This window comes from Tupaia chinensis, unplaced genomic scaffold, assembly GCF_000334495.1.
Source record: "Tupaia chinensis unplaced genomic scaffold, TupChi_1.0 Scaffold000165_2, whole genome shotgun sequence".
NCBI lineage: Eukaryota > Metazoa > Chordata > Mammalia > Scandentia > Tupaiidae > Tupaia > Tupaia belangeri.
The window spans coordinates 907,056-919,332 of record NW_006159640.1 but is presented as its reverse complement, the minus strand read 5'-3'; the positions used below and the strand labels follow the sequence as shown (position 1 = coordinate 919,332).

Here is a 12,277-nt window from a genome sequence, read left to right as displayed (position 1 = left end):
TATCCACCTGAAGGCCCTTGTCCAGGGTAGGGTCCAGGAGCCAGGGCTGACTGGTTTGTGCACCATGCATAGCATGGGCACATTTTTTTTTTTTAACCACCTTACATTCTCACTTTGCTGCTCAGGCCCCTCCCACACAGGGACTGGAGAGATCTATGTATATAGGAGCCAAACATCTGAACACTGTGAGGTTCTGGAGGAACCCTGTCCTCCCAATGAACCCACCAGTAAAAAGAGAGAAACTCCTCTTCATAAATCTAAACACAAGACTCTTACCATGGATACCACATGGAAAACCACAGTAGAAGAGAGAAATAGGCACAGAACTAATTCACAACAAAGGTAAGCATGTGAGTACACAGCTACATAAACCTACTCTGAAGAATGAACACGAAGTGACTACATCACCAATTTACTAAAAATCACAGAAGAGCCTCAACTGTGACAACACCTGGAAATACTTCCCCCCATAAGAGAACACAAAAACTCATCTCCAATTATGGAAAACAGAGAAAATTACCAAGATGTTAGAAAAAGAAGTCAGAGTATTTATCATAACTAAAGTTAATGAGAGGCAAGAGAAAACAGACAACGAAGTCCAGGAGATTAGAAAATCATTCCATGATTTGAAGGGGGAACTCCATAAAGAGGTAGATATTATTATTATTATTATTATTATTATTATTATTTTTGGAGGTTTTTGCTATAGGGTGTGTGTGTGCTTGCCAGACAGAGAGAGAGAGAGACAGGGAGACAGAAAGTGAGAAATCACCCTCCGGGGGGATGGCCACACCACAATCCCTTCTCCTCCATTCTCCTCTCGGGATCTTGGGCACGCACACACATGCGCCCGGCATGAGTTTTAAGCCACCGGGTCTGGGACGCGAACCACGGTTGACTATGTGGGAGTCCAGCGACATAGCCATTATGCTAACTGCTGGTCCCAAGAGATAGATATTATTAAAAAGAGTCAAACAGAACTTCTAGAGATGAAGACTGCAATATAATAAAAGAAAACCTCCCTCTATGGTATTAATAGATGGGACCATGTGGAAGATAGGATCTCTGATCAAGAAGATAAACACACACACACACACACACACACACACACACACACACACTAATAGAAAGAAAAAATAACCAAAAAAAAATGAGGACAACATGGAAATACTAGATATCATTAAATGCCTGAATATCTGAACAAGTGGTATTTAGAAAGTGAAGAATCTGATAAGGGTACAGAAAAATCTATTCCTTGTGTAGAATATACTCCCTGAATTAATTCTCAGAATGAAATATTTCATTCACACATCCAGACCCAGAAAAATACAAAGGACACCAAATAGAATTAACATAAGAAGATCCTTTTCCTTCAGCACATTATAGCCAGATTGCTAAAAATCAAAGATCAAGAGACAAGGTTCAATAAATGGTAAGAGAGAAGTGTCAAGTTACTTAAAGATGTTATCCTATTAAACTAACTCTTGACTGAAACAATGCAAACAAGGAATGGGCATTCAAAACGCTAAAAGACATTTTCAACCAAGAATACTATACCCATGAGGTTATCCTTCAAATGGGAAGAAAAAATAAATTACTTTCTCAGATAAACAAAACCTAAAAGAATTTACCAACATTAGAATGTCTCTTTAAGAAATATTTACAGGAGTTCTATATTAGAAAAACTAAATGGAGACAAATGGAAATGAAAGAACACAAAATAACAAACAAAATAGCTTACAAAATGACAGGGATAAGCCCACAAATATCTATAGTAACACTGAATGTTAATGGATTAAATTCTCCAATTAAAAGGCACAGACTGACTGAATACATTTAGGAAAAAAATAAAGGAGCCCCTTATATAGTATTTATAAGAAACACTGCACCTCATGGATAAAGACATGCATAGACTGAAAGTGAAAGACTAGAAAAATATATACCATACAAATTAAAATCAAAAGCAGTCTGGATATCAGATAAAATAGACAAAAACTGTAAGAAGAGACAAAGGACACTATAGTACTAAAAAGATGAATTCACCAAGAAGATTTAACACTTATATAAATACTTATGCACCCAACTCTGGAGCACCCAAAAATATGAAATACAGACTGCTAAATCTAAAGGGAGAGATAGACTGCAATGCAGTAATCATTGGCAATTTCAATACCTCACGGTCTCCTCTGGGCAGATCATCTAGACCAAAAATAAGCAAACAGATATAGGATCACATGACACCATAAATTAAATGGACTTGACAGACATCTATAGAACTTTTCAACCAATAACTACAAAGTACACACTTTTCTCTCCTGCACATGGAACATTTTCAAAGATCAACTACATGATAGGCCATGAAATAGGCCTTTACAAATTCAAAGCAATAGGAACTATAACCAGCATCTTCTCCTTGAAATTAAATGGAGTTAAACTTGACATTAACTGCAAAAAAAGAGCCTTCAAAAATACTCTAATATGCAGAAATTTAACAACACACTTCTGAGTGACCTCGCAACTGCCAAAGAAATTAAGACTGAAAAAAAAATCATTGAAACCAATAATAATGAGCACACAAGTTTTCATAAGGGAGAAGTTCACAGCAATTAGTGCCTACAAGAAAAAAGCAGGAAGGTGGTAAATAGACAACCTGAGGACAATCTCATAGAAGTGGAAAAATGACAACAAAAACAAAACAAAACAAAATAACACCAGGAGAAAGGAAATAATAAAAATTCAAGCAGAAATAACTAAAATAGAGAATAAAAGAGCTATACAGAAAATAAATGAAACCAAAAACGCTGGTTCTTTGACACAATAAACAAAATTGACAAACCATTAGCTAGATTAATCAAGAAGAGAGGGCCCAGTAGGCTGCAGTGGAAGGGGAACCTTCTTACACTGTTGGTAGGAATATAGAATACCACCCTGGTGAAGAACAATATGAAGGTCCATTGGAAACCTACAAATAGAACCACCATATAACCCAGTAATTCTATTCTCAGGTATCTACCCAAACGATAGGAAAACACTCAGTTGGAAAAACATGTACAGATCCATATTTATTGGAGTATTATTCACAATTGCTAGGACATGGAATCAACTTAAATGTTCAAGAATGGATGAGTGGATTGAAAAAAATGTGACACATGCTCTATGGAATACTGCTCAGCTATAAAAACTATAAATGACAGGTATTGTATGTCCCTGTTTAATATATATCAGATGTCTGCACTCTGTAGCTGAAACTGAGAGACTGGAAGGGAGGCCCACTGTAGATACTTCAGACAGTATAGGAGGGGGTGGATAATAGTGGGTAGGAAATAAAGGGTGAGAGGGAGAGACCAGAAAAAAAGAAAACACTGAATAGACACAAAAATGAAAAGTTATTTGTTGATGATATTTTGTTTTTGAGAGGTTTTTGCTATAGGGCACGTGCGCTCGCCAGAAAGAGAGAGGGACAGAAAGCGAGAAATCACCCCCCAGGGGGGATGGCCACACTGCAATCCCTTCTCCTCCATTCTCCTCTTGGGATCTTGGGCACACACGCACACGTGCCCAGCGTAAGTTTAAGCCACTGGGTCTGGGACTCAAACCACGGTTGGCTACATGGGAGTCCAGCAACATAGCCATTACCCTAACTGCCGGTCCCTGATGATAATATTTTTGACTTGACTAATACTCATTATGTTCATGTTGGGAAAAACCATATTGTACACTATAAAGATATACAGTGATTAACTGTAAATTTTAAAAAAATTAAAAAAGAAAACCAACTATGCCTGGCTTTCAAAAACTTGTGAAGCAAAATAAATTCATCCTTTAAACTTTTTGAGCTATGCTTATACTTACTTTTGAAGGGTGCTGGATCCCTTGTAAACAAATAACTACTCCTGAATTTTCCTTTAATCTTCAACCTCAAATGTTGAAGTCCTCTCAGGTAGAACTGTGGGGCATGTCTATATCTAGTTGACCTTATCTAGTTTTACAGAATGCAGAATGTTTTTCTTAAAGCAAAATTTCTTAGACAAGTTGACTGAACACATGCAAGCATTTATTATTAATTAATGATAGAATTACCAGAAGATAGTGTGTCAGGTCAGAAAGTGTCTAGGGATTGTTTACCCAAATAGCAGCCTGATAAATGTAGGCGCTGGTTTTCTTCGCAGAGCTGTGAACTTGTAACCATAATCCTGCCACCTTTTTATCGGTTGGCATAGGTTAATATTTAGGGTATAAATGATTCATCACCATTTTCAGATACGATTTATTCATCGAAAATAATATATTTGAGAAATAATCCAACCTACTTGTACTTAATAATGAAATGAATCAAGCAACAACTGTTTGAGTGGTCAGCATATAGGCAGGTCTCAAGCCATTACAATGAACGTGAACTCCCAGAGCCATAAGGTCTGGCTTTTTCTCAAAGTTTTCAGTAAATTTCTCCAGGACGGCACAAAGATACTGAATGCGTAGTTGCTTCTTTCTTAATTTGGGACATTCCATTTTTGTCTTAATCCTGCCTCTTGGCTGTGGCAAGTGTAAAAGTTTATGGTTTCATTTCAAAAATTCAGACAACTCTCAGTTTATATCTCGAACTTACATATCCCTCATGAATTCTAGCTACTCCATCAACTACCAGACAATTTTCATTTGTTCGTCTAAACATATCATGCTCCAAACCAAACTCGCAATGTCTGTAAATTTGCTTTTCCTAAACCTCATCCCTAGTAAAGGCAGGAAACAAAACAAAACAAAACTCAGGCTCAAAACCTTAGAGACATCTTTAACCTGTTTTTCATATCTCACCTCCAATCTGCAGCCATCTGTCAGCTTTGCTTTCCAGTAGATCCTGAATCCAAACACATCTACCATGGCGGTAACATCGTCTCATCTAAGTTTTTCACATATCCTAACAGGTCTCCCTGCTTTATCCTACTTCCTGTTTATAAGATGGCAGCCAGATAATTCTTTAAAATTGCAAGTCAGATCATGCCTTTCTTGTGCTCTAAAGTTTTCAATGGTTTGAAAAATCAAATGGCAAAGTTCTCACGATGGTCTAAGAAAACCCCTAGTAACCTCTCTGATCTCATTTCCTGCCACATTTCAACCCCTCTGTCCTAGTTACACTAGCCTCCTTGCTGTTTTGTTTTTTGTTTTTATTTGTTTGTTTGTTTTTGAGAGGTTTTTGCTATAGGGTGCTTGTGCTCACCAAAAAGACAGAGAGAGACAGAGAGATAGAAAGCGAGAAATCACCCTCTGGGGGTGGCCATGCCGTAATCCCTTCTCCTCCGTTCTCCTCTTGGGATTATAGGCATGTGCTCACACGTGCCCAGCGTGAGTTTAAGCCACTGGGTCCTGGACTCGAACTGCAGTCAATTACGTGGGAGTGCAGTGACATAGCCTTTACGCCAACTGCTGTTCCCCTCCTTGCTGTTCTATGACCACATCTGGCAGACTCCTGCTGCAGGTCACTGGGCACTTTTTCATTCTCCCTAGAATATTCCTATCCCAGATACACATATGGTTCTCTCCTTCACCTACTTTAGGTCTTTAAGTTCTTCTATGAGTGCAAATTCCACCACCTCTACCTGTGCCCCTAATTCTCTTTTATTATTTTTTCATAATATTTACTGTTACTCCACATAGAAGATATTTTACTGCTTATATATTCATTCTCTATCTCCTCTGATTGGAAAGCACCCTCCACAGGGAGAGGAATTTTGTTGTTTATTGCTATGCTTTTGTAGCACCTAGAACAATGATGACCATGTAAGGGCAGGCAGTTATTTTTTGAATTTTGAATTATTTTTTTTCCTTCACCTAGTATGAGAGTCCAAATAGGCAGATTTTCTTCTGCTTAGTGAGACTTATGTTCATTGTTAGGGTATAGATCCGACTCTTTGGAATCCCAATTTTATACAGCTGTCTCCTATTATAAACTCTCTTTGGGCAAGCCCTGAGATAGAGCTCTTACCCTGCACACACCATGCAGTCAAATAGAGAAGCTCAAGGGAGTCAGAGCTCAGTAAAGACCCACAGGGAAATGGTCAACTTTGGTACACACCTTCCAGGGTTCCCAGTTACTGCATGTCTGAGAGTAGTTTCTTTTCATATAAGTACTATAATGATACTTGTATTAATGTTTTAAGCCATGAATTATTCTCTTTACTGGTTTCAGTCAGAGAATATTCCAATTGTCTGCCATCTTCTCAGAACTGAAGCTTGATTTATTCTTTCATTCCTTCATTCAACAAAACTTTATTGGTCATCTCCATTATTGCAGACCCTGTGCTAGGTTTTAAAGCAGCAGAAAAATAGCAAGGAGGTTCTGAACTCAAGGTGCTCACAGTACACCACAATATACAACATATAAACCATGAATTAAATATAAGGCTTGCTTCGGTTTTTTAAAAAAGAAAATACATGAGGATATCTAACAGTTATTTAAAATATGAGCTAGATGCTTTATAAACAATGACATATAACTCTAGGGAAAAATAGTACTTTCTTCATTTGCACATGAAAATCGGTAAGTTTCTCAAGGTTCCAGGGTTAGTATAGAACGGTCCTGGGTACTGAAAACGTTCAACTTCAAATCCTACTATGAAAACGTGGTTATTGTGTTAATGTTTAAGTGTCATGGATGCAGAGAGACATGAGGAATTACGGTACCTGGAGAATGGGATAGAGGAAGATGGACTAAAGGTAAGAGAGGCCTCAGAAGAAGTGATTTGGGAGATTTATCTCGAAGGATGAATAGGACATGGGAAGGTAGAGAGTGAGGATAAAGGCATTCCAGATGGAGGAAAGTGACCAGGCAAAATTGTGAAGTTACTTGAGAATAGAGGACAGAGTATGCAAGGCAGGAGGTGTGAGGCACGCATGAGGCTAAGTAGGCTGGAGACAGGTTTTGAGGGGCCTTGAGTCCATTATATGATCAGTGACAATTTATTCTTCTCATAACTGTGATTATTACACGTTACAGAACGTCAGTGGCTTGTCATGGCTTACTGAGCTAGAGCAGATACCTTCTTTTCTATCCAATGTACATCTCTCACTTCTAGTCTGAACAGCCATCTTACTCTCCTTGGGAATCCTTTCATCTAATGATACGTGGTTTTGATAGAACTCATCCTACCCCCACATCTGAGAGGCAGAGGTGATGGTTATTACATGGGCTGAACCAATCAGTTCATCGTATCCCTTATCCATAATGATTGATTCAGGATGGCATGTGTCCCAGTCAGAACTAACGAGACTCAGATCTGGGTCTTTTGTTAAAACTGTTGGTGTGATACATGTTTCTAACTTTCCTCTGGGGCTCTTAAGAGGGTAGGTTAAAACCTGTCACTGGTGGATGCCATCTTGCCTCTAATGGGATAATATTTTCCAAAAAATGGAGCCAACTTTAAGGGGAACAAAATCAGGAGTAAAGTTTTGCTTTTTTCACTTTCTTGTGATACTGTTTGTTTTCCTGGATTCAGTCAAACTTATAATTTCTGCTGAGAGAACTGCCATTTCTTTCTTCCTTTTTTCCTTCTTTTCTTCCTTCTTTTTTGTTTAACATCATGTGCGTTGATTACTGTTGCTTGCAATCAAGAGCACTGACTAACAAAGATAAAATGCAACTCCAAAATGTCAACACATGATACCATACAGCATTATCGGTGGGTCAATGATGTAGGCCTACGAAGACAACAGGATAGTAGGTATAAAAAGAAAAGACTAAACATTTGCTAACTTATCAGCATTATGCTGAGTTTGATTCTCAGAAAAGCCCTCCAAGGACTCTATTATCCCTTTTTCTGAGTGAAGAAACTGAGTTGTAGGAATGTGAAGTTACTTATCAAATAGGCAGTAACTATTAGAGCCTAGATTTGAACTTGAGTCCTCTGCTTCTAAATCCAGAGCTCTTTCTACTACCTCACAGCTGCCTCAATGGGTCAAGTTATTTGACATGTCAAAGGTGTTTGATACCTATCTGTAAAATAAATTAAAACTTTGGCCTGTTTAGTTTTAAAAAACAGCTTGATAATGGTGAAGAGAATCAGGAAGAAATGCAACTTACCAGGGCCTTGGGAGTGCTCAGTCAGCTTTGTGCCCTTGGGGCAGGCCTTCATCTGGTTGATATCAGTCAGAGCATCCTGATTCTCAGCCAGCATGTTCTTTCTCTCTCTGTGGACTGTGGCCATCTGGATTTTCTGGGGTGTCCCTTGATAGGCCACTACCTAAACATATGCAACAAGAAGAGTACTGAAAGACTGGTTTATTTGAGAAGTTCTTTGCTTCCTCTTGTTGTTTTACATTCATTCATTCCTCGTGGATAATAATTCCTTGTGATTTATTTAATACTGTCCACCAAACTCTAAGATCCATGAATGTGCATACCATGTCCTTAATTTACCTCCAAATGGCCAATGAATGTCTACACAGAGGCAGTCAGGGTATAATAGGACACCAACTGCAAAGCAGGCTCTTTATACATTCAGTCTCACTCAGTTGTCATGACAGTCCACGAGGAAAATATCATCAATATTCTTGATGAAGAGTTTAGAGACGTTAAATCACTGGTCTCTGGTCCCATAATGAGTAATCTACTGTGGCATGGCTCAAGCCCAGAGCTCTCTTTGAAAGAAGGCCTTAGATTTTTTTCCTGTTTTCTTCCTTTTGCCTACCATTGCATCTTTCCAAGCTCTCATAGTGGGCAGTTCCAATGGGCTGAGTATCTTACACACTGGTCATACAAACAATCAATTAGGGTATAATGTGATAAACGTTATCTACAGCAGCATTGCTCGTTGCCATGGAAACAAGATGAAGAAGTTGATTCTCTGGGCTGGGAGACAAAGTTAAGGAAAACTTTAAAAATAGGTTTTATTACACTGTATTTTTTAACATGTAAGTAGGATGTTGATAGAGGTGATAAAGGACGACAAGCATAAGTGAAGGCCTGTGGTATTTGGAAATGTTTGTGTTCTTACTAGGACAGCATAGAGGCTACTGATGGAAGAATTGAAGGAAAAAGGGGAAGAGATAGAGAAGAAAGACTAGAAATGAGGCTGACAAAATAAAATGGAGCTGTGTCTGAGATGAAGGTCTTATATGCAAGGCCAAGAGTCCTAACTTTATTCCTTAATCACAGAGAGCCAGGCAAGAGATACATCTAACCTGATTTACATCTCAGAAAGATCTTAGGAACACACTGGAAACAAAGAAGAATTATTAAATCATCAGAAAAGTCATGACGTATTTTTTCTGTTTTCCTATGCAAAAAGTATCATGACTTTCCTGATCCTGATAGAATATTCTGGTGATTTCAGTGTTCTCTAGTTGTCAATGAAAATGGGAGATAGATTATTATCCTTCCCACTAAAACAGAGTAGACATGAATGTACATGATAATTATACATTTGAAAGCACTTGGAAGTAATGGAATTAATAGATTTAAGGAATGGACTACCCTGAGTTATTGGTGGGATCTTGGACAGACTGTCAGAACAAGAGGAGCAAAGCCAAGAAGGAATTTTTAAGTGTGAAAAAATTACAAGAAACAGGTTAATGTTTTACAGAACTATGGTGACCATCATCCTTCAGTGTAGTCCCCTATTACAGCAGTACAGTGATTCTCTTAGGGCTAACCTTGGGGATGTTCCCTAGAGCCCATTTTAACATCACAAGGATTATATATCTCTTAATTTAGAATTTATAGTTGACCTTAAAGAGCTGTGCTCAGCTAGGTCACTCACCTCATTCATGTATTCCAAGTACCTTTTAACATTTTTCAAAACCTAAACCCACTCCATTAAAAAGGAAGTGACTCTTGCGGTAGCCAGATCCCACACGCGACTCAGGTCATGTAGCCAGCACCGAAAGAGACAAGGTGATACTTTTATATGATCAGTCTCCTTACTCATATAGTTCTGCTGCCTTTCTCAGATTCTGATTAACCCCTTCCTGACCACTAGTGTTGAGAGTCATTTATGACCTTGCCCTGCCCTCTGGTCTTGATACCTAGTGCTGCTCCCCCTGTCTGGACCCTTCCTTTGAATTGTGCTGCTTTGTGAAGCTCAAGAAGTAGCCATCCTGGTCTATCCTGGCTTCTGGGCCTCCACACCAGTGAAGGCCCTCACTGCCAATGTACTGTTTGATTTACCCCAGCCCCATAGATGGCACTGGACAAATTGATATTAAGTGGCAGACTCATCTCCGGAAGGTGTCAAGAATTTTTTTTTGTTTAAGAGGTTTTTACCATAGGGCATGTATACTCACCAGCGAGAGAGAGACAGTGATAGAGACAGTGAGAGGGAAAGTGAGAAATCACTCCCTGGAAGAATGGCTATACTATAATCCCTTCTCCTCCATTCTCCTCCTGGGATCTTGGGCATGCACGTACTCACACCTGGCATTATTGTCAGGCACCAGGTTCAGGACTCAAACCCTGGTCGGCCAGATGGGAGTCCAGCGATGTAATCTCTATGCCATCTGCTGGTCTGGTATCTAGAATGTTTTGCGTGCTGGTACTAGTTCTGGTGGTTTCTACTATTCGAGCTTTCCACCATACTCATCAATTTCAAGGGGATAGTGTCAATTGGATATAGATATATATACACATTCACATTTAATATTAAGAACGGCAATGATATATTTCATTTTTATGATACCTTATGACTTACAAAGTACTTTCATGCACATTAATTCATTTTATCACCACAAACAAAGCAGAACTGGAATGGAAGTGAGGATGGTAGTTGAATAGGAATTATTTATTCTCATTTTACAGATGAGATGACCAAGTTCAGAGGTGAAGTCACTCTTCTAAGCAGGGCATTAAGGCACAACAATTTAAGGAGGCCCTCCCTCCAGAGTTGTGCAAACACAGGGACAGCACCTGCGAGTGGACGCTCCTTTGTATACTGCACCGTGGGTGCCTTGCTAACTTGGCCTAGTCCTAGTCCTGTTTTTAAGGCCTCCTTCCTGACTACTCAGTGGCTAGAACTCAATGTTCTTCTTACTTTCCTTTCCTCAATAAACTCCTGACACCCACTACATCTTCTGACTATGTCTCTTTGGAGAGCTGCATGTCTCAGGCTCTCAAATGTCACACTGTCGACTGACCCTATTACATGTCTGAACTGTACTATCTAACCAGGGACTCTACAACATAGGTACCTTGAAAGGATGGTTTGAATGTGGATCTTTTTCTGTTTTTCCAGTGTCCAATTCAAATGGTTCTTCTTCCTTCATTTTTTTACCATCATCTTCACATTTAGGGCTGAAATGTGAAGAAATACCAGAGAAAAAGTAAGCTTACAATATTTATATGATAGTACACTGCCCAGTCCCAAAGAAAATGAATAGATGAGTTGAAATAGACAAAAAAACGTTTTTTTAAAAGATAAGGGGACCAGATTAAGATCAACCATGTAGGTAGCTTCCTTGAGATTCTGCCTGCTCCAGTACCAGAGTGTCAATTCTGGCTTAAAATCTTCTATTGCCCCATTGCTTATAGATGAAACCCAAGTCTCTTTGTAATCTGGCTCCTTACTTCCCTCCCCATTTCCTTTTCTCCTTCCCTCTACTTTCACTCTAGTTTGGGCTCTCTTAATTCCCTAAACTTACCTTCCTATTTGAGCAATTCTTCATTTTCATGAGTGATTTCCTTTTCCAGACATGCCTTCCACATCTTATATTGTTGGCAAACACACACCTTGCTAAATTTGTCTAAATTTTACTTCTAAGAATCCTTCCCTGATTCCCCCAAACAGTCATACTTTCTTCACTCCCTTAATACACTGTCTTCTATGTTGTATTATAATATACCCATCTAACGATCTATCTCCAGCTCCTCCACATTGCCTTATGACTCTACAAATTAAAGTATAAAGAAGACTCTCTTATTCAAGTGTGTATTCCCATTGCTGAGGCTGTGTAATCCAGGGCAGGAATCACACATTGCCTGGCACAGACTGGTATTCACAGTATTCCTCAGAGAAATGAATGACCAGTCTATAGATAACAGCCACACTGGAGAAATACATGAGAGACTCAAGGTAGGGGGTATAATGAAAATAATGAAGACCAAGGACTGAATGCTGAGGAAACTCAACATCCATGTGAAAATTTCTGTTTCTGGCATTATTACGAGCTAGTTTCTATAACCCTTCTGCTACCAGATTTATATGTAAGTCAGAGAAAGAGCCCCCAAAGAAAAATCAGAAGTGGTAGCCATGAAGGAAGAATGCTGTGAAGGAAGAACACCATGAAAAAGTGC

The 12,277-nt window shown here is 39.0% G+C and overlaps 1 protein-coding gene across 1 annotated transcript in view; it reads right to left on the bottom strand.

The window, feature by feature from the left end:
• The window catches only part of FYB2 (FYN binding protein 2), a 63,774-nt gene that overhangs the window by 24,488 nt on the left and 27,009 nt on the right, over positions 1-12,277 (bottom strand). The window contains 2 exon segments of the mRNA XM_027770914.1: positions 8,075-8,234; positions 11,176-11,278. Coding sequence (XP_027626715.1) covers positions 8,075-8,234; positions 11,176-11,278 — 263 coding nt within the window.